The 26,297-nt window shown below is 42.5% G+C and overlaps 1 protein-coding gene across 3 annotated transcripts in view; it reads left to right on the top strand.

The window, feature by feature from the left end:
- The window catches only part of zgc:172136 (uncharacterized protein LOC566376 homolog), a 134,341-nt gene that overhangs the window by 83,628 nt on the left and 24,416 nt on the right, over positions 1-26,297 (top strand). For all 3 annotated transcript variants that reach the window (XM_055639259.1, XM_055639260.1, XM_055639261.1), the window contains 4 exons: positions 12,152-12,307; positions 14,337-14,402; positions 14,556-14,624; positions 22,654-22,828. In XM_055639259.1, the coding sequence (XP_055495234.1) occupies positions 12,152-12,307; positions 14,337-14,402; positions 14,556-14,624; positions 22,654-22,828 (466 nt within the window). The remainder of the gene's footprint in view (positions 1-12,151; positions 12,308-14,336; positions 14,403-14,555; positions 14,625-22,653; positions 22,829-26,297) is intronic.

The following is a 26,297-nucleotide window of genomic DNA, read 5'->3' as shown; positions in this document are numbered from 1 at the left end:
GAAGGGAGATACCTTATAGTAGCACGAGAGATCAATAATACGCCAATTACGCTGGTAAACATATATGCTCCCAATTTTGATAACCCTCAATTTTTTAATAAAAATATAATATATAAATATAAATATAATTGCAGAATTTAATTATCAAAATGTTATAATTGGAGGAGACTTTAACTGCGTTTTAGACCCTTATTTAGATAAATCGATGCAAAAACAAAAAGGTAATATGAAATCTAAAACCAGTGAACTCTTACATACATATATGGAAAACACAAATATAGCAGATGTATGGAGGATTGCAAACCCAACGGGAAGGGATTATTCGTTTTATTCAACGGTGCATAAAACATACGGATAGACTATTTTCTTGTGGATACAAAATTAATTCCGCATACTATGAACCCTAAATACCACATTAATGCGATTTCAGACCACTCTCCGTTAACTTTTGTTTTAAAATTAGAAGGAATGTCTATGAATAAATCGTTCTGGAGGTTTAATTCGCAAAGTTTAAAAGACCCACAAGGGAGTATATATCTAAAAAAACAGATGGACCTTTTTTTGAGATAAATGATACACCAGATATATCCCCCACGCTATTATTGGAATCCTTCAAAGCATTTATTAGAGGAGTCATTATTTCATTTCAAGCTGATCAAAATAAAAAGAATAAGAATGAACAAAGACATTTAGAAGAACAAATAAAACAATTAGATACAGATAATGCTAAAGATCCAACTATGGATGAACATAATAAAATCCTACTATTGAAATTCAAGCTAAATAAATTATTGTCAGAGAAAGTTATAACACTATTTCAAGTTACAAAACAAGAACACTTCGAATTCGGGGACAAACCCTACAAACTTCTAGCACGCCAATTGAAAAAACGGGAAAAAGAGAATGCAATACTAAAGATTAAATCAGATAGAGGGGAATTATTAACATTACCCAAGGATATCAATAAAAGATTTGCTCAATTTTACCAGAATCTATACACATCTAAAACGTCAATAGATAATAATAAAGTTTCAGAATTTCTGGAAAATTGTAACCTCCCACAATTAGAATTGAGGGAACAAGAGGAGCACAAATTACTTCTAAGGAGATAGAAGACACAATAAAAACACTAAAGAATGGAAAAACACCAGGACCAGACGGATTCAGTATTGAATTTTATAAAGCCTTTTACGACATAGTTACCCCACGCTTACAGAAAATGTACACATATGCTTTTAAAGAGCAAAGCTTACCCGAAACATTAGCAGAATCAACGATCACATTAATACTTAAAAAATATAAAAATATAGAAGAACCAGGTTCATATAGAGCTATTGCTTTGTTAAATACGGATCAAAAAATAATAGCGAAAACACTAGCCAGTAGACTTAGCAGGTACGTTAGTAGACTAATAAATGGAGATCAAACAGGATTTATATCTAAGAGACATTCATTCAATAATTTGAGACGTTTGCTTAACATAATGCACTCACATAAATCTCACGACCAAGAGTTATCTATCATCTCACTGGACGCAGAAAAGCGTTTGATCAAGTAGAATGGGATTATATGATTAAAGTATTGCAAAAATTCCAATTGGGAGAGAACTTCATCGCATGGATAAAACTATTATATAACAAACCTACGGCTAGAATATTAACTAATAATATATTATCCTCGAAATTTGAACTATCAAGGGGCAATAGACAAGGATGTTCATTATCACCGCTGTTATTTGCTTTGGTAATTGAACCCCTTGCTGAAAAAATAAGAACACACCCGGATATTTATGGTTATAATACAAAATATTCAAAATATAAAATATCCCTATATGCTGATGATGTACTACTGTACATCACAAAACCACAAATTAGTATACCAAACATATTAAATTTAATTGAGGACTTTGGATCCTTCTCAGGATATAGAATAAATTGGAACAAAAGTGAAATTATGTCGATAAAACCAAAAGACTCAACACATCTCCGGAAATTCCCCTTTAAAATAGCTACAGAAAAATTCAAATATTTGGGAATTGAAATTACTAGAAATTACCAGGATATGTTTAAAGCCAATTATAATCCCTTACTCAAGAAATTAAATAATTTGATTAAATTCTGGAATTTATGGGCAGAATAAATGCTATTAAAATGATTTTCTTACCACAAATCCTATACCTATTTCAATCAATACCTATATATCTCCCCAAAAAGTTTTTCAAAAAATTGGACTCAGACATTACAAATTTTATATGGGATTATAAGTCCCATAGAATACAAATAGCACACCTTAATAAACGAAAGGAGTTGGGGGGTCTAGCGCTCCCTAATTTTACGTATTATAATTGGGCAGTAAATATTAAAAATATGATTCACCTGCTGGACAATTCTGCCCAGCAGGCGGACTGGATGGTAATGGAAAAAGGGGACTGCTCCCCGAGTAATATAGGAGCGACTATCCTCTCACCAATAAATTTGAATAATAACAATTATAATAAAAATCCAATTATACATAACACAATTAGAACATGGAAACAAATAAAACAGAATTTAAAATTAAGAAACCTATCTCTTTTAATACCAATAGTCAATAATCCATCGTTTAAACCATCAATCATAGACAAATCATTTATACAATGGGAAAGAATGGGAATCAAAACGCTCGAAGATCTGTATCAATTGGGAAAATTACTATCATTTCAACAACTACAACTGAAATATAATTTGAAAAATAACCAATATTTTAAATACCTTCAAATTCGTGATTATCTGAAAAAACACACAAAAGACTATCATAATATGCCTTCCAACTTATTCGATGAAGCAATGAAGACAAAGGCGGAATCAGCTAATCTAATATCGTACCTATATAATATCATTTTAAACATAGAAATATCCACAACAGATGGAATTAGAAGAGATTGGGAACAAGAATTAGCTATAAAAATTTCAAAAGAGAGCAGGGATAATCATTTACTACAGGTGCATAAATGTTCGATCAACGTACGACATACGCTCATCCAATTCAAAACATTACATAGATTATATTATTCAAAAACGAAATTAAATAAAATCTTCCCTAATGTTTCACCAATCTGTGATAAATGCCCGTATCAAGAAGCTACCATAGCGCACTCTTTTGTTTTTTGTACAAAAATCCAAAACTTCTGGTATGAAATATTTGATATTTTTTCAAAATTAATCAAAATAAAACTGGTACCAAAACCAGAATGGATTATTTTTGGAATATTGGAAGGTAACCCTGAACTAAACGTGTTCCAGAAGAATTTATTTAATTACGGGCTAATAATGGGAAAAAAGCTTATACTTAAATTCTGGAAAAATGTGCCCACACCAACAATAAAAATGTGGATATCAAATATGTTTGAAACATTACATCTGGAAGAGATGAGATTCCTCTTAGCAGGTAAAGCAGACCAATTCCAAAAGACATGGTCTATGTTTCTGGACCTATTACAAGTATGAGGTGCAATAGTAATTTAAATAAATAAATAAATGGTGTCAGGACCTGGTAACGGGAGGTAAAACAACAAAAAACAGACTTGGTTGGTAGTCCCCTTTCTGCAGAGTTTAATGTTATAATAGAGCGATATTTCCTATTTTCTTTTTCTTTCTTTTCTAGGGTCTACTTTCTCACTTTACTTCCTTCTCTAACTTCTTTTCTAAGGGGCTTTCTTTTCCCAACACTCTTGCACTTCACGACTCTTGCGCACTTTCTTTACTTTCTTTACTTCTATCTTTTTCTTTAAGGTACAAATAATGTATTAAGATATATGTGATGTGTAGTATTGTAATTTACCGTAGTTCTAATAAAAAAAAAAAAAAAAAATAAAAAAAGAAAGTAGGCATGCAGGTGCAGCAGGCAGTGAAGAAAGCGAATGATATGTTAGCTTTCATAGCAAAAGGATTTGAGTATAGGAGCAGGGAGGTTCTACTGCAGTTGTACAGGGTCTTGGTGAGACCACACCTGGAGTATTGCGTACAGTTTTGGTCTCCAAATCTGAGGATGGACATTATTGCGATAGAGGGAGTGCAGAGAAGGTTCACCAGACTGATTCCTGGGATGTCAAGACTGTCTTATGAAGAAAGACTGGATAGACTTGGTTTATACTCTCTAGAATTTAGGAGATTGAGAGGGGATCTTATAGAAACTTACAAAATTCTTTTGGGGGTCAGGCTAGATGCAGGAAGATTGTTCCCGATGTTGGGGAAGTCCAGGACAAGGGGTCACAGCTTAAGGATAAGGGGGAAATCCTTTAAAACCGAGATGAGAAAAACTTTTTTCACACACAGAGTGGTGAATCTCTGGAACTCTCTGCCACAGAGGGTAGTTGAGGCCAGTTCATTGGCTATATTTAAGAGGGAGTTAGATGTGGCCCTTGTGGCTAAGGGGATCAGAGGGTATGGAGAGAAGGCAGGTACGGGATACTGAGTTGGATGATCAGCCATGATCATATTGAATGGCGGTGCAGGCTCGAAGGGCCGAATGGCCTACTCCTGCACCTAATTTCTATGTTTCTATCATACTGGCTCCAGGTTTGGTTTAAAACCAAAGGAAAAGCATTTATTTTGCAGCTACCTTTTTTAAGTCGGATCCTTTTAAGTATCTGCAGTTTTTATTTCTTGACCATAATTTGGCTTTTTAATTTCCTGAAACACATTTGCGTATGTGTCCTTGAACTCAGTTCAGCTGTTAAATGTTTAAATAGTTATACTGCAAATACATCAGATGTGGGCTCCCATTCCACTGGGTTACAACTCTGGACAAGGTATTGAGTCCTCTTTCAAACTTGCTGCAATTTTCAATCTTAGCATATCTATCTTCATAAATCTATCCTTGCTCTCCCTACTAACTAGAAGCTTGTTTTAAGGAATTTTCACCCATTGGCTCATAACTAGATAAAATCTGACAATGCAGAATAAAAGGGGAGAAATTATTTTGGGCACCTGCATGGAACTTGTATGAAAATACAAGTAATCACACTATGTAGTTGGAATATAAGGGGTATTAATTAACCTATTAAAAGGAGCAAGATACTAGCTCAGTTGAAATCATACATCATGGACATTTCGTTTCTACAGGAAAGGCATCTTAAACATCAAGATCAGACGAGACTGAGGGCGAACTGGATAGGCCAAACATTTCACTCTTCATTCACTTCCAAATCCAGAGGTACTGCAATTATTATTCACAAAGGAATTCCATTTAAATCAAAGAATACTATTTCAGATAAGGAAGGGAGATACCTTATAGTAGCAGGAGAGATCAATAATACGCCAATTACGCTGGTAAACATATATGCGGCCAATTTTGATAACCCTCAATTTTTTAATAAAATTCTGAATATAATTGCAGAATTTAATTATCAAAATGTTATAATTGGAGGAGACTTTAACTGCGTTTTAGACCCTTATTTAGATAAATCGATGCAAAAACAAAAAGGTAATATGAAATCTAAAACCAGTGAACTCTTACATACATATATGGAAAACAGTTGTACAGGGTCTTGGTGAGACCACACCTGGAGTATTGCGTACAGTTTTGGTCTCCAAATCTGAGGAAGGACATTATTGCGATAGAGGGAGTGCAGAGAAGGTTCATCAGACTGCTTCCTGGGATGTCAGGACTGTCTTATGAAGAAAGACTGGATAGACTTGGTTTATACTCTCTAGAATTTAGGAGATTGAGAGGGGATCTTATAGAAACTTACATAAGTATTAGTTTCTGCTTCATCCTGTTTACTTTACTTGTGAAAGTCGTAGCAAGCAAGGGGGGGGGGGGGGGGGAGGAGGAGGAGGAGGAGGGTGTCCCTCTCCCATTAGTACGGGACATTTGCATTTTTCAGCTTGAAATTGTGCAATATGGTGCATACTGTAGCAAGTCTTTTAACTTACACTTGAATGCAATATATATGTTTTAAGTTGGATTGGAGTGTTTTTGAAAGGGGGGAGGCTGTGCGATCACTGATCATTTGGGGGTACCCGGTGAGGGAGTGGTGTAACCGAGTGGGGAGAGGGTGTGGAAGAAGGGTGTGGAAGAAGGGTGTCCCCCCTCCCAGGGTAGGAACCTTTTGAAATTTTATGTATTAAAATCATGTTTTAGTGCACTGTAGAAGTATGATTTCAATGTTTTTTGTATGAAGTATTTTTAAAAGGTAACTTTTTAAGGGGTAACTTTATCCACACAAAGGGTGATGGGTGTATGGAACAAGCTGCCAGAGGATGTAGTTGAGGCAGGGACCATCCCAACATTTAAGAAAAAGTTAGACTGATACATGGATAGGACAGGTTTGGAGGTATGGACCAAAAGCAGGTGGCGTAGCTGGGACATGTTGGCGGGTGTGGGCAAGTTGCACCGAAGGGCCTGTTTTCACACTTTATCACTCTATGACTACATTATACCTCCACCATGCATGAATGCTTCAAAATCATGTGATCGAGTTTTATTGCCGTATACTCAAGCATAGAAACATAGAAAATAGGTGCAGGAATAGGCCATCGGCCCTTCGAGCCAGCACTGCCATTCAATATGAACATGGCTATTCATCTAAAATCAGAAGAAAGTTTGTTCTCATCTCAGTCCTAACTGGCCCCCCCTTTATTCTTAAACTGTGACCCATGGTTCTGAACGCCCCCAACATCGGGAACATTTTTCCTGCAGTTACAGTAAGTGAAAATCTAGCAGGCAAGCAGGATGCTTTCACCAACCACCCCCATTTGAAGTCCACTATCTTCCACCGTATCTACCCAGTGCCTGGTACTTACTTCCAGCAGCCACTGGTTGTCCTCCAGGATGCACCGGGCTGCAGCCTGATCCATGCCTGTCACGTAGGCGAATTCGGCACAGAGACCGTCACGGCAGCGGCGCAACACTTGGACGCCTCCGACGGCCCGGGACTCTTGCACTGAGGCTGCTCCATGGCCGGAGCTGCAGTGAGCGACTCGCCAGCCCAGCAAACACTCGCCAGCCCCGCTCCCGTCCGCATCTGTCCCCGCCGCTGCTTCTGCTTCCAACACCCGCGGCCCATGCAGTTGATATGAGTTTTGAAATTTTCGTTGATCACAGAATTTCTCACAACAGAGCGAGAGAAATTTGTGATCAGCGTGAGAATTTGGTGAAATGCGTGATTCTCACGCTCAATGCATGGGAGTTGCCAGCCCTGCCTCTCTATCCCCCTCTCCCTCCCTCTCCCTCTCTCCCCTCTCTCTCTCTCTCTCTCTCCCTCTCTCCCTCTCCCCCCTCTCTCTCCCCCCCTCTCTCTCCCCCCCCCTCTCTCTCCTCTCCCTCTCTCCCCCCCTCTCTCTCTCCCCCCCTCCCTCAAAAAGGATTTGAGTATAGGAGCAGAGAGGTTCTACTGCAGTTGTACAGGGTCTTGGTGAGACCACACCTGGAGTATTGCGTACAGTTTTGGTCTCCAAATCTGAGGAAGGACATTATTGCGATAGAGGGAGTGCAGAGAAGGTTCATCAGACTGCTTCCTGGGATGTCAGGACTGTCTTATGAAGAAAGACTGGATAGACTTGGTTTATACTCTCTAGAATTTAGGAGATTGAGAGGGGATCTTATAGAAACTTACAAAATTCTTAAGGGGGGACAGGCTAGATGCAGGAAGATTGTTCCCGATGTTGGGGAAGTCCAGGACAAGGGATCACAGCTTAAGGATAAGGGGGAAATGCTTTAAAACCAATATGAGAAAAACGTTTTTTCACACAGAGAGTGGTGAATCTCTGGAACTCTCTGCCACAGAGGGTAGTTGAGGCCAGTTCATTGGCTATATTTAAGAGGGAGTTAGATGTGGCCCTTGTGGCTAAGGGGATCAGAGGGTATGGAGAGAAGGCAGGTACGGGATACTGAGTTGGATGATCAGCCATGATCATATTGAATGGCGGTGCAGGCTCGAAGGGCCGAATGGCCTACTCCTGCACCTAATTTCTATGTTTCTATCATACTAGCTCCAGGTTTGGTTTAAAACCAAAGGAAAAGCATTTATTTTGCAGCTACTTTTTTTAAGTCGGATCCTTTTAAGGATCTGCAGTTTTTATTTCTTGACCATAATTTGGCTTTTTAATTTCCTGAAACACATTTGCATATGTGTCCTTGAACTCAGTTCAGCTGTCAGGCAAATACATCAGATGTGGGCTCCCATTCCACTGGGTTACAACTCTGGACAAGGTATTGAGTCCTCTTTCAAACTTGCTGCAATTTTCAACCTTAGCATATCTATCTTCATAAATCTATCCTTGCTCTCCCTACTAACTAGAAGCTTGTTTTAAGGAATTTTCACCCATTGGCTCATAACTAGATAAAATCTGACAATGCAGAATAAAAGGGGAGAAATTATTTTGGGCACCTGCATGGAACTTGTATGAAAATACAATGATTTCTGTAGATCTGAGTGTAAATGTTGGTCAGTGCTTATCCATGTATTTAATGTTTTTGAAGAATAAGCTTATGTCCATAGTCTTTATGGTTGTGAATTACCAAGGGATTTGTTGCCTAATGATTTTGTAATGCATTTGTATTTAGTAATTGATAATTTAGTAATGATTTGGTTGTTCCACTGGGTCTTCCCCTTCCCCCTCAAACCACATGACCCCAGCTCTTCCCCACCCACACTATAGTCCTCATACCCCCTTCCTCCCTGACCACCCACCACCCCCGCCCAGCATCGCCTCGGCCTCAGTCCATTCACCTGCCTTCCTCTGGCCCCAACCCCCTTCCTTGCCGTGTGTACACCATCCTTCTGACCTCCCCCTCTCGGATACTGAACGGTCTGTCCTCAGCAGAGGCCTCAGCTTTGTTCCCCTCCGTCCCCACCTCAATGAGTTCCGCGTCCGCCATGATGTGGAGCTCTTCTTCCGTCGCCTCTGCATCAAAGCGTTTTTCCATGGGAAGGAGTCCTCGCGCCCCAGTGATGACCCCTTCTCCCGTCTCCAACGGACCCCCATCTCTTCGACTCTCCCTCGTGGCCATCTTCCGGCTTTTTATTGTAAACTGCCGACGGGACATCAACCGCCTCAACTTCTCCACTCCCCTTTCTCACTCTAACCTCTCCCCCCCTGAATGTACAGCCCTCCACTCACTCTGCAACAACTCAGACTGGGTGATCAAACCTGCCGACAAGGGAGGTGCCGTGGTAGTCTGGCGCGCTGATCTCTACAAGGCTGAGGTTACGTGCCAACTCTCAGACACCTCCTCCTACTTATCCTTGGACCATGACCCCACAGACGAGCACCAGGCCGCTATCTCTAGCACTTTCACTGACTTCATCACTTCCGTCCCCCTGCCCTCCCAAGCCTCCAACCTCATCGTTGCTCCCTGCATGGCCCGATTTTACCTTCTCTCCAAAATCCACAAACCTGACTGTCCTGGCAGACAGGTTTGTGTCTGTTCGTGTCCCACCAAACTTATTCCCACATACCTCGACTCCACCCTACCCCCCCCCCCCACCCCCCCCGGTTAAATCCCTCCCTACCTATGTTCAAGACGCCTCACACGCTCTTTGTCTACTCCATGCCATCCTCTACCCCCAATTCGTCCGTTTACGCCACATCTCCACCCAGGATGAGGTGTTCCACACCAGGGCATCGGAGATGTCCTCATACTTCAGGGAACGGGGGGTTCTCCTCTGCTACTATAGATGAGGCTCTCACCAGGGTTTCTTCTATACTCCGTAACTCTGCTCTCACTCCCCATGCCCCCCACTCGTAACAAGGGCAGAGTCCCCCTTGTCCTCACCTTCCACCCTACCAGCCGTCAAATACAACTAATCCTCCAACATTTTCGCCACCTCCAACGGGATCCCACCAATGGCCACATCTTCCCATCTCCTCCCCTGTCTGCTTTCCGCAGAGACTGCTCCCTCCGTACCTCCCTGGTCAATTCGTCCCTTCCCACCCATCCACCTCCAATGCTTTGCTAGCTTTATAAACAACTGCTCCTTGTTCTCCCGACAACCCATGCAGGCTTGGCCCCTCCCCCCTGATCCATTCCCTGGTCATGCTCCCTTCCTCCAACAGATCCCACCCCCCGCTTGCCCCCCCGCCGTACCCCACCCCCCCCTACCACTGCTTTTCCCCCTGTTCCCTGCCTCCCCTCTACCTCCCCCCAATTCGTCCCTTCCCACCCAATCCACCCCTTCTCCTGACACTTTTCCTTGCATCCGCAGGAAATGCTACACTTGTAGCTTTACCTACCCCCTTGACTCCATTCAAGGACCCAAGCAGTCTTTCCAGGTGCGGCAAGGTTCACCTGCACCTTCTCCAACCTCATCTATTGCATCTGCTGCTCTAGGTGTTAGATGCTCAACATCGCTGATACCAAGCGTAGGCTTGGCGATCGCTTCGCCCAATACCACTGCTCAGTTCGCAATAACCAATCTGATCTCCCGGTGGTTCAGCTCTTCAACTGCCCCTCCTATTCCGAATCGGACCTTTCTGTTCTGGGCCTCCTCCATGGTCAGAGTGAGGCCCACCGTATATTGGAGAAGCAGCACCTCATATTTCGCTTGGGCAGTTTACAATCCAGCGGTATGAACATTGAGTCCTCTAATTTCAGGTAGTCCCTGCTTTCTCCTCCCCTTCTCAGCTCTCCCTCAGTCCCCTGTCTCCGCCTCTTACTTTCTTCTACCCCCCCCCCCCAACCCTCACATCAGTCTGAAGAAGGGTCTCGACCCGAAACGTTGCCTATTTCCTTCGCTCCATAGATTCTGCCTCACCCGCTGAGTTTCTCCAGCATTTTTGTCTACCTTTGATTTTCCAGCATCTGCAGTTTCTTCTTAAAGATTTAGTAATGCAGTGTTGCTGTGTTACAGCAAAAGAGATTATAACACATATTTAAGCTCATTGATTTGTGTAGTGCTCACAATGTATCATCTCTACTAGTATTGAACCAATAAGTACAAGGAGCCTGACATTAATTCCTGATTTGGTAGTGTTAAATGCAAATATATATTGAACTATTGAAATGTAAGATAGATACAAAAACCTGGAGTAAATGTAGTTACACAGAGGTCAGAAGCAGAATTCAATGTGCATCGTTACCTTGTCACACTTTTATTGCATATAATAGAGGATAGTTTTGAAACCCAAATCTTTATCTTACTCTTATTAACAAAATATTCGTTGTAAGTGGAATGAACAAAATCAGTTGTAATTATTTGGATTGTTGCATGTAATTACAACTGAAAATGTTGCATTCATTTTGGTTTCCTCAGCTTGAATTGCTGTCTGTGAGGGAAAGGAAGAGTGCTTAATGTCAGAACAGGTTTCAGATGGTTTGTTCAGCTAATACGTTCCTGCTTTTGAAACGTATGCAAATAAATAATTAAATTATTTATTTAGAAAAGAGTAAACAAGATCCATTGTGTTATATTTCATTTCACATTTTTCACAGGTGTTATCAATGAAACATGACCAATAACCAGTTCAGTGAAACAGCATGGAAACACCATCTACCCATTTGCAATAGTTCCTCGTTATCCTCTTTTACATCCACTCCCTACATGCTAGAGGAAATTTTACAGAGGCCAAGTAACTTACAAACCCGCACATCTTTGGCATGTAGGAGGAAACTTGATTACAGTGCCCTCCATAATGTTTGGGACAAAGACCCATCATTTATTTATTTGCCTCTGTACCCCACAATATGAGATTTGTAATAGAAAAAATCACATGTGGTTGAAGATTTTAATTAAGGCCATTTTTATACATTTTCGTTTCACCCTGTAGAAATTACAGCATTGTTTATACATAGTTCCCCCATTTCAGGGCACCATAATGTTTGGGACACAGCAAATCTGACAATGTGATTAATTAATAAATAAATGATGGGTCTTTGTCCCAAACATTATGGAGGGCACTGTCTACTATATATAACATGTATTCCTATATATATTAATTCAGATGCAAAATTCTGCAGATTTTGATTCTCCACTAAGTTTAACCTTCTCACTTTTTTTCCAGTTCTCATGAGAAGTCAGTGATCTGAAATGTTAATTCTAATTCTCCCTCTACACAGGTTATCTAACCTGCAGAAAAGATTCAGCATTCTCTATTTTGTTATTGACCATTTTCATTGTGGTGTTTAGAATTTTAACAAAAAAATGTAATATCTGTTTTCTTGTACGTAGGTAATTAGCAAAAGGGGCTGTGAATATATTTTGAAGCATGTTCCAAAAATGCATAGAGAGCAGCGTGGATTGACTCCTAAAGAGGGGATGCTCAGGTTTATTAAAGAGGCTTGTCTTTTAGAGGATGTGCCTGTTCATTACTACCGGCTTCAGAAAGTAAGTACAATTTGTTGTTAGCTTAATTTTCCATCCCTCCCTAACTCTGAACTCTCTGTCAATTGCCTTATATACTATTTGGATGAGGCCAATGCAGGTGTAGCACGTAACATCACATTTTCTGTCTTGGCAGGTTGAAATTGGCCACCTAGGTTTCTGTGGTAGAGGGACTCATTATTCAATTCAAGAATTTCAGGAAACCAGCCTTTTCTGTTTGTTGGAAATGTCCAGTTTAGTTGTAAGGTCATCCAGCTGTAACATCAACTCGTATATTTCTGTCTCCTTGGTTGACCCCTAATCTATTCAGTATTTCTGTATTCTGCAGCTCACAGTTCCTGCACTTTATTCTCTCTGCTGGCCTCATTCATTTCCCTGTTTACAGCTCAGCTGACATCTGGATTTTCTTTGTCTCCAAACTCTCACAGATATTCTCTTTAAACCTCCATCCCACTTCTTGCCTGCAATTTCAAACATGCTGGTTTTCATCATTTTCTTGCTGTAGTTCCTCTGTTTTACAAAAATATACCATTCTTTTGAAAAAAAATAAATACATGTTTTAAACTGCCCTGTGTTGATATAAATTTGATTTTTATATGATGTTGAATGAGAACAAATGCAGTGGGCTGGATTGAAAATTATTTGTGTTGCGGCACTGTTTTTGTGCTAACAGTGAGAGGAAAGCTGCTGATTATGTAAAATACATTCCTTCTGTATTGCTGTCAAGAATGCTTTAAACTGACCACGTGCATTTGAAATTGATGTATTTTATCTTCAAGGAATAAAAATTGGCATTATGTGGCAATTTTCATTTAAAGCAGTTAGTTCATTAGGATTAACGGATGAATCTATTTTTATTTCCTTCGCACCTGAACCAATCAAGTTTGCAATACTCTTGCCAATCTAGCTCATTTATATTTTAAAAAAACAAGTAAAAACTGCATGAAATCTAAGATTACAAAATAAAATCCTTCATAATTCAGCATGGGTTGAGATGAAACATCCATTTTGGTTTGCTTTCCACAAATAAATTTCCAAAATTGTTGTTTTTTACAAATATTTTGAAATTATTGATATTCTTTATTTGGAATCTGTGATTCCTTTCTTATTTCTAAGTTACTATGTACCTTAACTTAAATATTATGATGGATCAAGGTGATATTGCCAGTGTTGTATGTTAGTGAGCTGCGTGGTTTTATAGATTTAAAAGCCAACAACATCATGTGCACACATACATACAGCTAAGAGTGTTATGCCTAAGGCAAAAAAGGTTGGCCTATCATACAATCTAATAATTCCAAACAAGTCAATTTGTGTAGGTTTGAGGATGATGACATATTATAAAATGTCACGTGAATAGCTTGTTCTGCTTACATCTTCACCATTGACAATTAATTGTTGAAATTCTTTGGTGTTGTGCAGAAATTTGGTCCAAAATTTATGTTGGTAAGTAGAACAGTGCAGCACAGGAACAGGCCCTTTGTCCCACCATGTCCACCCCAATCATTATGCCAATTTAAATTAAGGTCTTTATTCCTGCATTTGCTGCCTGTCCGTGTGTCTATCTAAATGTTTCTTAAATCTTTATTATTGTATCTGCTTCTAGCACTCCCTTGACAGCATGTTGTAGGCACCTATCATTCTCTGTGTAAAAAAGAAATGTGCCTTGCACAACTTCTTTAAACTTTTTCCTCCTAACACTCAACCTATGTCATCTCATATTTCACATTCCCATCTTGGGAGAAAGACTATCTAACCTGTCAAAGCCTCTCATAATTTTCAGCTTCCAACGCTTCAGAGAAAATGACTCAAGTTTAACCAATGTCTCCTTATAGCTAATGCACTCCAGCCCAGGCCACATCCCGGTAAACTTCTTCTGCACCCCCTCCAAAGACTCCACATGCTACAGTAGAGCAAATAGAACTGCACATAATAGTGGCCTGCTATTATATTCCCAATTAATCAGTTCTACAACTTGACATTGTAAATGCAATTTTGCCTTTGCTCATGCTAATAATTTATTACATTACAGGACAAGAAGGAAGAGCATCCTTCAGTGGTGCTTGGGCTCACTTTGAAAGGCATGCATATCTATCAGGTACATATAAAGATGGTAGTATAAATCGATATAAGGTTTAATGTTAATTATTAAGTCTCATCTATAATTTCTATTATGATCGATTTTGTAAATTTTGATGCAGTTGAATAATATTATTCATTTATATACTTTCTGTGGGTCCTGTGTTTACAGGAGCTTCACAATGCCCGGCATTTGCTGTACGACTTTCCCTGGTCTAATATTGGCAAGCTGACTTTTCTGGTAAGTGGAGGAATGCAGTCTTGCCAGTGTTGGAATCTTGTGAGGCTAGTTTAAATGCCAAAACACCACTATGAGGGAATGCCCTGCCTAATGTCTATTGCTTCCACTCCAAGAAGTCTATTGCTTCCACTATGGTAGTTCGTTTTGTTTCAAAAAGAACTGCCATAGTGTTTATCACCTTGTGATGAAGGCATACCGTGCAACATAATATATGTAATTAAAAAAAAATCCTTATTTAAAATTAATTTTGGTACTCAGTAGTGTATTTTTTTCACATTTAAAATGCCTTCAGCATGTTATAAAATACATATATAAAAGTAAATTGAATTCAACTTGAATGTCTAAGATAATCTTGATAGTCTATAATGAGTCCAATCATCTATACATTATTTTGATTAAACCATAACACACAGCATAGGAGTTGTGAAAGGGAAAATAAACCGCTTCTTGCCTTTCCTCCAGCCTCAGTAGCCATTTGATTTTCTGAGAAGCTTGTTCAGTGGTCTGCAATAGGTCTCACAGACAATATAAAGTAGAATGCAGCATCTATTATATTAGATGTGGTTGTGCCCTGATCAGACCACTGGACTGGAATTCCAGACAAACAACCTAATGATCTACAGACATGAGTTAGAATAGAATAGAATAGAATAGAATTAGAATAGAATAGAATCTTTATTTGCCACACGACTAGGGTTGGTGGTATTTGGGTTCGGTACATGATGGTACACTGCTTTAGTCACATTAACACTAATAACTTCACAGTAATAAAGTTCATCCATACCACATCACAAATCACAAATCTCAACAACAATACATAGTGCAAAAATATATATATATATGCCATTGTCACTATACATGTACAGTGAAACTGAAAGCTGCTCGTACTCAGTGCATACATACAATTTAGCACAAAAAAAACAAGAAACAGAAAAAAAACAAAAAACAGAAGGGAGATGGGGGGGGGGGGGGACATATATACATATATCATATATACATATATACAGATGGAAGTCCGTGTTGGGCGGTGTAGTCAGTGCATGTGTGAATTTGAATTTATGGTAGATATAATTCTCGGAAAGCAACTATTCCTGAGTCTGTTTGTCCTGGATTTGATGCACCTATAGCGCCTTCCAGAGGGCAGCAGGTCGAACAGTCCAAACGCAGGATGGGAGCTGTCTTTGATGATCTTCTTTGCCCTGCTAAGGCAGCGGGAGGTGTAGATGTCCATCAGGGAGGGGAGAGGGCAGCCAATGATCCTCTGCGCTGTCCTGGTTACCCTCTGAAGCCTCTCCCTGTCTGCCATGGTGCAGCTGCCATACCATGCTGTAATGCAGTATGTCAGCAGGCTCTCGATGGACGAGCGGTAGAAGGTTAGCAGCAGGTTAGAGTCCAGGTTGTGCTTCCTGAGGACCCTCAGGAAATGCAGCCGCTGCTGAGCCTTCTTGATGACCGCTGTCGTGTTGTCCGTCCAGGAGATGTCAGCAGCGATATGGACACCGAGAAACCGGAAGGTGTTGACCCTCTCCACACACTCGCCGTTGATGTGTAGGGGGGCTAAGTCGGTGCTGTGCCTCCTGAAGTCGACAATGAGCTCTTTTGTTTTCCTGGTGTTCAGAGCCAGATTGTTTTCTGAGCACCAGGTTGTCAACTTCAGGACTTCCTCTCTGTAGGCTGCCTCGTCTCCCTTCGAAATAAGTCCGACCACAGTAGTGTCGTCAGCAAATTTGATGATGCGGTTGTTGTTGTGGGCCGGACTACAGTCGTAGGTGTAGAGACAGTATAAGAGGGGGCTTAGCACACAGCCCTGTGGGGAACCGGTACTCAACCTGCGAGTGGAGGAGAGGTGGGGGCCGAGTCTCACAGTCTGGGGCCGGTTGGTGAGGAAATCCTTTATCCAGGCACATGTGACAGTGGGGAGGCCGAGAGTGACCAGTTTACCTATGAGAATGTCCGGAATGATTGTATTAAAGGCTGAACTAAAATCCACAAAGAGCATCCGGACGTAGCTCTGCCCCTGCTCCAGATGGCTCAGCACAGAGTGGAGAGCTACGGTGATGGCGTCTTCTGTGGATCTGTTTTGGCGATAGGCGAATTGGTGGGGGTCGAGGTCTGGTGGTAGATAGTCCTTGATGTGCTGGAGGACCAACCTCTCGAAGCACTTCGTGATTACCAGAGTGAGGGCCACAGGACGGTAGTCATTAAGGCTGGTGATGGTAGACTTCTTCGGCACAGGGACGATTGTGGCTGATTTTAGGCAGGACGGAATAACTGCCTGGGCCAGGGAGAGGTTGAAAATTCTGGTGAAGATGGCAGTGAGCTGGTGGGCGCACGCTTTGAGCACCTTACCAGGTACTCCATCTGGGCCGGTAGCCTTCTTGGGGTTCACTGCCAGGAGCACCCGTCTGACATCGTGCTCCGTTACAGTGAGTGGAGTAGTACAGGAGCTAGGTGAGGGTCGAAACAGGGCTGTAGCAGGTGAGTGCTGCTGTTGTGATGTTTCCAAGTGGGAGAAGAAGCAATTTAGCTTTTCTGCCAGCGGCGCACTCAGGTCTTCTGACTTTGTGGCACAGCCTCTGTAGTTGGTAATGTCTTGTATGCCCCGCCATACCTCCCGTGTATTATTGCTGGACAAGTGGGACTCTATGCTCCTCTTATGGTCCGCCTTGGCTTTTTTAATACCACTTTTCAGATCGGCTCGAGCAGCCCTGTACAGAGCTCTGTCACCTGACCTGAAGGCAGCATCGCGGGCTCTGAGGAGTGTGCGGACCTGGCTGGACATCCAGGGTTTCTGGTTTGGGAAAACCCGTATGTTTTTGTCTACAGTCACATTTCCGATGCAGAACTTGATATAGTCCAGCACCGATTCTGTGAGAGTTTCCAGATCCTGGTGTTCGAATATGTCCCAGTTTGTCTGTGTAAAGCAGTCCTGTAGATTGGAGAGTGCATTTTCAGGCCAGGTTGTAACAGATCTTATGGTGGGCCTGGCACTGCGTCTGAGGGGGGTGTAGGCTGGAGAGAGCAGGAGGGAGAGATGATCTGACTGGCCGAGTTGGGGGAGGGGGATGGCTCTATACGCGTGCTTGATATTGGCGTAGACATGATCCAGCGTGTTCACCCCTCTAGTAGAACAGACAAAAGAACAGACAAAGACCATAGACAAGACACTGTATACATCAAAAGTCCTTAGTATTGTCTGTTATTGGAGGGAATTGAGTGTTCTTATTGCTGAGGGGAAGAAACAGTTTTTAAAGCGGGGGTGGATTTTGTAGCAAGTGACCTGAGGTGCCTCCCTGAAAGGAAAGACTGGAAAAGGTGGTTTGCTGGGTGGGAGGGGTCCGAGATGATCTTTATTGCCCGTTTTGAGGTACGTTGGAGGTAAATGGAATGGATTGAGGGGAGGGGGGAGTTGATGATCCTGGAGGCCTTGGAGACAATGCGCTGTATTCTGTGTAGTGACTGTCAGTGTTTCCATACCAGACTGTGATTGAGGAGGTGATGATGCTTTCAATGATGGATTGATAGAAACAGACCAGGAGGTGTTTGTGGACTCTGAACTTTTGAGCTGTCTGAGGAAGTATAGGCGTTGTTGTCCTTTCTTGATGATGTGGTCTGCGTTGATGTGCCACTTTAGATTATTGCAGATATAGGTGCCCAGAAACTTAAATGAGTTCGTGGAGGTTATGGGATGGGAGTTGACATGGACCGGGGGTTTGGGGTTTTGTTTGCGTCTGAAATCTATGATGATTTCTAAGGTTTGAAGTATTAAGCTGGAGGTTGTTTGCGCACCATTTGACTGCGCTGCCCACTGTTTGATGGTATTGTGATTCGTTGTTGTCTGAGATGAGGCCAATTATTGTTGTGTGGTTTGCATATTTGAAAATTTTGACTGAGCTGCATTGGGATGTGAGGTTGTTGGTGTAAAGTGAGAAGAGCTGAGGTGACAGAACGCACCCTTGAGGGGCTCCTGTGTTGAGAGTCAGAGGGCTGGAGAGTTTTTCACCCACCTTGACTCTTTGCTGTCTTTGTCAGAAAGTGCAGAATCCAATGGCACATGGCTGGGTGAATGCTCATGTCCAACAGTTTATTGTAGAGTTTAATTGGGTGTATAGTGTTAAAGGCCGAGCTAAAGTCTATAAACAGGATGCGTGCATAAGTGTTCGGTGATTCCAGATGATGTAGGGAGTAGTGAAGAGCTAAGTTGATAGCATCCTCAACAGACCGGTTGGCGCTGTATGCAAATTGGAAAGGGTCCATGATGGGGGCAGTGTGTGTTTTCAGATGGGTGAGGACTATGTGCTCAAAGGCCTTCATGGCAACTGATGTTAGTGCAACAGGTCTAAAATCGTTCAGACAGCTCACCTTGGAGGACTTGGGCACAGGGATGATAATGGATGATTTAAAACACTGCGGGACTCTACATTGGGTGAGGGAAGTGTTAAAGATGGAGATGAACACAGGGGCCAGCTGATCTGCACAGTGGTTGAGAGCAGCGGGGCTGAGGTCGTCTGGCACTGCGGCTTTTCTTTTATTAAGATTTTTGAAGGCCGCCCTAACTACCTCCTCAGAGATGGTGAATGGTGCTGAGTTAGGTGGAGGGGGAGGCATGGATGGCGGGGTGGCATTATCAAAGCATGCATAAAAAGTGTTCAGTTTTTCAGGTAAGTCCGGATCCTCATCTGGGATGGGAACAGGACGTTTTTGTAGTCCGTCATCTTCTGTAGATTTTTCCAGACTTCTCTTGAATTATGAGTTTTGAATTGTTGTTCCAATTTCTTTGAATAAGCTGACTTTGCCTTCCGTATTGCAGACCTGAGTTCATATTTTGCTGTTTTGTACTGATCACTGTTTCCATTGGTGTAGGCTGCATTTTTCTTTTTGCGAAGAAGTTGTATATCCTTGTTGAACCAGGGTTTTCCATTACTGGGTATTGTAACAGTTTTGTAGGGGACACACAGTTCTTCACAGTAGTGGACATATGACGTCACCACGTCAGTGTACACGTCGATGTTGTTGCCGGATGCGTCGAGGAAGAGGTCCCAGTCAGTGCATTCAAAACATCCCCTTAACGTTTCGATGACATCCTCTGACCAGGACTTAATGGTTATTGTTTTGGGCTTGATGGATTTCAGTTTTTGTTTGTATGCGGGGATGAGCAGCAGCATTACATGATCGGATCTGCCCAATGGAGCACGAGGAAAGGCACGGTAAGCGCCAGTGATGTTAGTGTAACAATGATCCAATATATTGTTTTCTCTGCTCGGGCATGTAACTTGCTGAGTGTAGTTAAGGAGTTCTTTAGTTAGACAGCTGTGGTTGAAGTCGCCCAAGGCTATAATGATGGAATCAGGACGTGAGCTTTCCATAAAGGAAATGTGCTGTGCTAACATATCCATAGCCGTGTTAGCATTAGCGTCGGGTGGAACGTAGACGCCAATTAACACAACAGATGAGAATTCCCTGGGTAGCAGTGGAGCAGTGATGTGCTTGTACTGTGATGTTATTGCACCAGCGTTGATTGACAAGGAAGCAGATACCCCCACCCTTGGACTTGTGTGACAGCGCTGCCGACCTATCGGCTCTGTAGATGGTAAAGCCAGGTGGGGTTACTGCTGAGTCGGGAACAGATTGATCCAGCCACGTTTCCGTGAAGCAGATGGCAGACGGCTCTTTGTACTCTCTCCTTGAGTGGATCAGAAGCTGGAGTTCGTCTATCTTGTTCCGAAGTGATCGGACGTTGGAGAGTAGTAGTGCCGGTAGTGGAGGCCGGTAGGGCCGCTTCCTGAACCGAGCCCGGACTCCTGCTCGACGTCGACCAGGCCGTCGGCCAGGCCTAGGAGAGGTCCCGGGGTGTGGACCACGTGAGGTGTTCCTGACACGTAATTCCACAGGAAGGGTTTGTGCAAGGGTCGGAGATCCCAAAACTCTGTTCGATCTTGCCCTTATAGTAAGCAACTCATTTCGATCATAATTGAGTATGCAGGAGGAGTTTTTAAACATAGAAAGACAAAAGTGCGTAACATAGAAGCAGGAACTGTACCGGCGCGTGCTTCACGGTCGCCATCTTTTGGTTCAAATCCCACTGAGGCAGTTAGGGAATTTAAATTCAATTATTTAAATAATTCTGGTCTGAAGAGCTTGGGGTTACCTGTGTGACTTGAAAGTGTTCCTTTATGCATGCTCCTGAAATTCTGTAGATAGAGGAGGTTGCAGATTTACGAGAACATATTTAAAAAACATAGCCATGCACCTTGGAGATGGAACATGGTCCAGATATTGTATGCAGATAGTGGGGAAATTAATATTTAAAGTACCAGATGAGATGCTGATTAATTGGGCAATATTTGATCTGGAAAACAATGTGTATTTGAGTATGCGAGCTGTGCTCTTTCAGACAAATAGGGTTATTGGTGCCTTGTGGGTTATAGAAAGGGTTTGGAGTCAAGGTTGAGTCTTTTGCCTCAGAATACCCCTCCATCAGTGTTGAAACTGCAGAATTGAGTTTGTTCCCAGTTAATGTTGGGGTTTCAATCAAGGGAAATTGGCAAGACCTTGTTGTAAATGGCATTAGTAAATGCATATACTACTGCATTCTGTAGATGCATTCTGTAGATGCATTCTGTAGATGCATTCTGTGGGCGGCGCGACTCACGTCGCAGCGGCCTCTGCAGTCCGTCTGTCTATTTGTTATTTTTTGTCCCGTTTTAATGTTATTTTTATGTGTTTGATGGTGTGTGGGGTGGGGGGGGGGGGGGGGGGGGGGGGGGGGGGGGGCGGGGGGGGGGTGGGGGGGGGGTCTTTTAAAATCTTTCCCCTGCACGGAGAACCCGACCTTTCCCTGTCGGGTCTCCGTTGTCTTTGGGGCTGCACCGTGGAGCGGCCTCCAGCAGGAACGTCCTGGGGCTCCAGTCACTGAGCTGCGGAGCTACTCACCATCACGGAGCTGGCCGAGTCCGGAGCGGGAGGAGCGGTGGTGGCGCGCTGCTGCGACCCGACCATCGGAGATTCGGAGGCTTACCGCAGGTCTGGTGGACAGTGACACCGGGAGCCCGCGGGTCCCTGCTGGGAGACCGCTTTTTGGGGCTTCCGCAACGGCGACTTCTCCTGCCCGAGTAGCGGGGTCGAGGATGACCTGGAGCGGGGCCTTACATCATCGCCCGGCGTGGCTTCAACGGCTGCGGGACTTTGCCGGCGCCCACCCGGGGCTCCAACAACAAGACCCGGAGCGCGGCCTTGCATCGCCCGGCGCTGCGTGAATGGCCGCGGGACAATTGTTATCGCCCGCCGGGGGCTCTGACTTTGACTCTGACATCGGGGGGAGAGGGAAGTGCAGGGGAGAGATACGTTTTTTTTGCCTTCCATCACAGCGAGGTGGAGATGCGCTGTGATGGATGTCTGTGTAAATTGTGTTGTGTCTTGGGTCTTTTTTTTCTTGTATGTATGACTGCAGAAACAACATTTCACTTGAGCCTCTATGAGGTTCAAGTGACAAATAATTGTAAATTGTATTGTATTGTATTGTACTGTCCACTTGGCAACCTCCAACGATGGTGCTCACATGGTCTTGCTGCACACATATATTGTTCCATTTCAAGATGGGATATGAATTAAACTGAACACTGCAATCATCAATGAGCATTCATACGTCCAACATAAGGGGGGTTGAAGATGGTTAAGGTGGAAACTGTGTCCTTTTGCACCAACATCATGGGATTAACAGATTTCCAACAAATTGCTACTCTTAAAATAGGTAATAAGGTGAGAGTGGGAGTGTAGAGCTTATGACAATATAAATAAACATGGATTCTATGCAGAGTTGATTAAGAGCAAAGTAAACTTTTAGTCATACAGATTTTGCTGTCTTTTGTAGAGAAAGATTCTCTGAAATAATAATTACTTGATCATTTGTGTCACTTTAAATATCATATTGTAAATACAAATTAAATCGAATAGATGTATCCAAGAGACTAAATAGAGTTATAGAGGATTTTGTGTATGATTTAACACTTGTACCCCCCTTTTGTTGTAGGGAAAGAAGTTTGAGATCCAGCTGGATGGTTTACCCTCTGCTCGGAAGCTGATCTATTATACAGGCTGTCCATTCCGATCCAAACATTTGCTGCAACTCCTCAGCAATAGCCACCGACTATACATGAATATTCAGCCAATGCTCAAGCAGATCCGAAAAATGGAAGAAACAGAAGGTGAGAACAGTGAAAACAAAGGAGGCATAAGAGACTGCACAGGCTGGGATCTGTAGCATAATAAAAGGAGAGCTGCTGGAGGAACTCAGTGGTTCAGGCAGCTTCTGAGGGAAATGGACAGTCAACATTTTGACCCTTCATCTCGATTGAAAGGGAAGAAGGGAGATGGCCAGCATAAGCGCTGGTGAAGAGGGGTGAGGCAAGAGTGAGCAAGTGATAGGTGCGTACAGATGAGGGGTTGATTGGAAGATGAGTCTGATTGGAGGGTGGAGTGGAAGGGTGGAAATGATATGACAGAGGCTGGGAGGTTATATGTGAAGAACAAAAGGCTGCAAATTCTGAAATCTGATAGGAAAGGAAAAGAGTAGGACTAAATAAGAGATGGGAACAACAGCGGGGGGTGGGTGGATGAGGAGATGGGATCCAATGGGAGGATTTTGGGTCATGGGCAGATGGGGTAAATGGGAGTTGAAGGTGGTGACGGAAGAAACAAGGTGATGGAGAATGGTGGTAGTGGGATGAAGGGTGTGTGTGACAGGATCAGGGCAGATAGTTTAGTTTAGAAATACAGCGTGGAAACAGGCCCTTCGGTCCACCAAGTTGCACCGACCAGCGATCCCCACACATTAACACTATCTTACACACACTAGGGATAATTTACACATACACCAAGCCAATTAACCAACATACCTGTACGGCTTTGGAGTGTGGGAGGAAACTGACGATCCTGAAGAAAACACACGCGGTCACGGGGAGAACTTACAGAGTCACTACAGACGCACCCGTAAGCTGTAATGCCCCTGTCCCACTTAGGAAACCTGAATGGAAACCTCAGGAGACTTTGCGCCCCACCCAAGGTTTCCGTGCGGTTCCTGGAGGTTCCCCGAGGTTTTTGTCAGTCTCCCTACCTGCTTCCACTACCTGCAACCTCCGGCAACCACCTGCAACCTCCAGGAACCGCAAGGAAACCTTGGGTGGGGCGCAATGTCTCCAGAGGTTTCCGTTCAGGTTTTCTAAGTGGGACAGGGGCATTAGGCAGCCACTTTACCGCTGTGCCACTGTGGCTTCCAGGAAGAGAAAAGGACGGGGGGGGGGGGGACCTTAAGTAGTAGGTATACGGAGAAGCACAAATAATAAGATTTACAATGCTTTTCACTTAAAGTGTTGACTGAAAATGAAACACAGTAAATGCTTTCAATTGCTTCCTTTATTGAATAATCTCCTGTTTCCATTTGAAGAACGTGGTAAGGTCTCAATTCCAACTTTCACCTCATAACACAAATCTCCAGGATTAGATCGTATGGTCTTTCATTCATTTGTAAAGTCACCGTGTGCCCAAGTTATTATCTGTACTGGTCTACACACCAACAATTTAAAAAAATAAATAAATAACTCGTGGTGAGAAGCACATTCTGCCAATGTTTAAGCTGACAAATACTTTTATTGTGACATTTTTACTGCTAACTTCCAACAACTTCTTGTGTTGCACAACTTTAAAAAAGACAATAAAAATTGGTAAATGTTGGAAACACTCAGTGGGTTGGGCACATTTCAAACATTTTTTTAGTTCACATTTACAAATATTTTCAAAGAGATACATTGTTTTTTTCAACAGTCACATGATTTGCAGAGAGATATATAAGTAAACCAGTTTCAGGGGGGCATGCCTGATAAAGTCATTACCCACTTGAGATGCATCATTTCTCAGAAGGATTAATTGGTAGATGCTGGATAACATGTTTCTGTGTTCAGCTGTTTAGAATAAAATCCATCTGCTGCAGTGCAGAATCGGAGAGATGCAGCACAAAACAAGACCATTTTGCCCATCGAGTGCTACGACCATAAAACGTTCATTTTGAAACTAATCCTACCCAAATACGTTTTATTCTCCCTACATATACATCACCTCATCCACCTTAGATTCTACCTTTTATATGCACAGTAGGGCTCATTTACGGTGGCTAATTACCTTCCCAGCCCACACTTTTGGGATGTTGGAGGAAACCCACATGGCCACACGGAAAACGTGCAAACCACAGTGACGTCCCACTAGATGAAGATTAAACCCAGATCGCTGGGACTGTGAGGCAGTGGTGCTAGTACACCGCAGGCTTTGATCTGTTCTGCTATACAATTTTATAGCAAGGCAAAGAGTAAAAAAATAATATAATCGTTGGGAGCAAGCAGGACAGCATGCAATACTAAGAAGTGAGAGCTACTGAAAGGTAGAATTGAAATGGGTTGTTGTAGCAATAAATTGGCTCAAGGTAGTTAGAAGAACAAAACTGGGACCAACACTGAACTAAGGAGAGCAGGACTTTTTAATATATACTTAAAACAAAATTGTATTTTGCATATTGTTGGAATTTCTGGATGTCCATCTATATCATAAGAAATGAATATCACTTTTTGAGCATGCTGCTGCTACCACCTCTTGGTAGGAATATAAATTGACATCAAACATTGCTTTTTTCTGTCAGCATGAGAAACAAATACATATATTTTATTTGATTATTATACGAGTAATGGAGACATACAACATGGAAATAGGATATTCAGCCCAACTCGTGCATGCTGACAAAGATGCCCCATCTGAGATAATCCCATTTGCTCGCATTTGTTCTATATTCTCTAACCTTTCCTATTCGTGTACCGATCAAAATATTTATTTTAATGTTGTTATTGTTCCTGTGTCAAATACTACTTCTGGGTGCTCATTACATATACATAGCATCCTCTGTGTGAAAAGGCTTACCCCTTAGGTTACTAATAAATCTTTCCCCTCTCAACTTAAGCCTATGCCACCTAGTTCTTGATTCCCCAAGCCTGGGAAAAGGACTATGCATTCACTCTATCTATTCCCTCATGATTTTATACACTTCTATAAGATCACCCCAGAGCCTCTTGTGTTCCAAGGAATAAAGTCCTTGACTGCCCATCTCTCCCTATAGTATATGCCCTTGAGCTCCTTGTAACATAAGAGCAGGGAGGTTCTACTGCAGTTGTACAGGGTCTTGGTGAGACCATACCTGGAGTATTGCGTACAGTTTTGGTCACCTAATCTGAGGAAAGACATTCTTGCCATAGAGTACAGAGAAGGTTCACCAGACTGATTCCTGGGATTGCAGGACTTTCATATGAAGAAAGACTGGATAGACTAGACTTGTACACACTAGAATTCAGAAGATTGAGGGGGGATCTTATAGAAACTTACAAAATTCTTAAGGGGTTGGACAGGCTAGATGCAGGAAGATTATTCCTGATCTTGGGGAAGTCCAGAACTAGGGGTCACAGATTAAGGTTAAGAGGGAAGTCTTTTAGGACCGAGATGAGAAATTCATATTTTACACAGAGAGTGATGAATCTGTGGAATTCTCTGCCACAGAAGGTAGTAGAGGCCAGTTCATTGGCTATATTTAAGAGGGAGTTAGATGTGGCCCTTGTGGCTAAAGGGATCAGGGGGTATGGA

The sequence above is a fragment of the Leucoraja erinacea genome, chromosome 8 (assembly GCF_028641065.1).
Source record: "Leucoraja erinacea ecotype New England chromosome 8, Leri_hhj_1, whole genome shotgun sequence".
Lineage (NCBI taxonomy): Eukaryota > Metazoa > Chordata > Chondrichthyes > Rajiformes > Rajidae > Leucoraja > Leucoraja erinaceus.
This window is presented reverse-complemented; position numbering and strand designations above follow the sequence as displayed.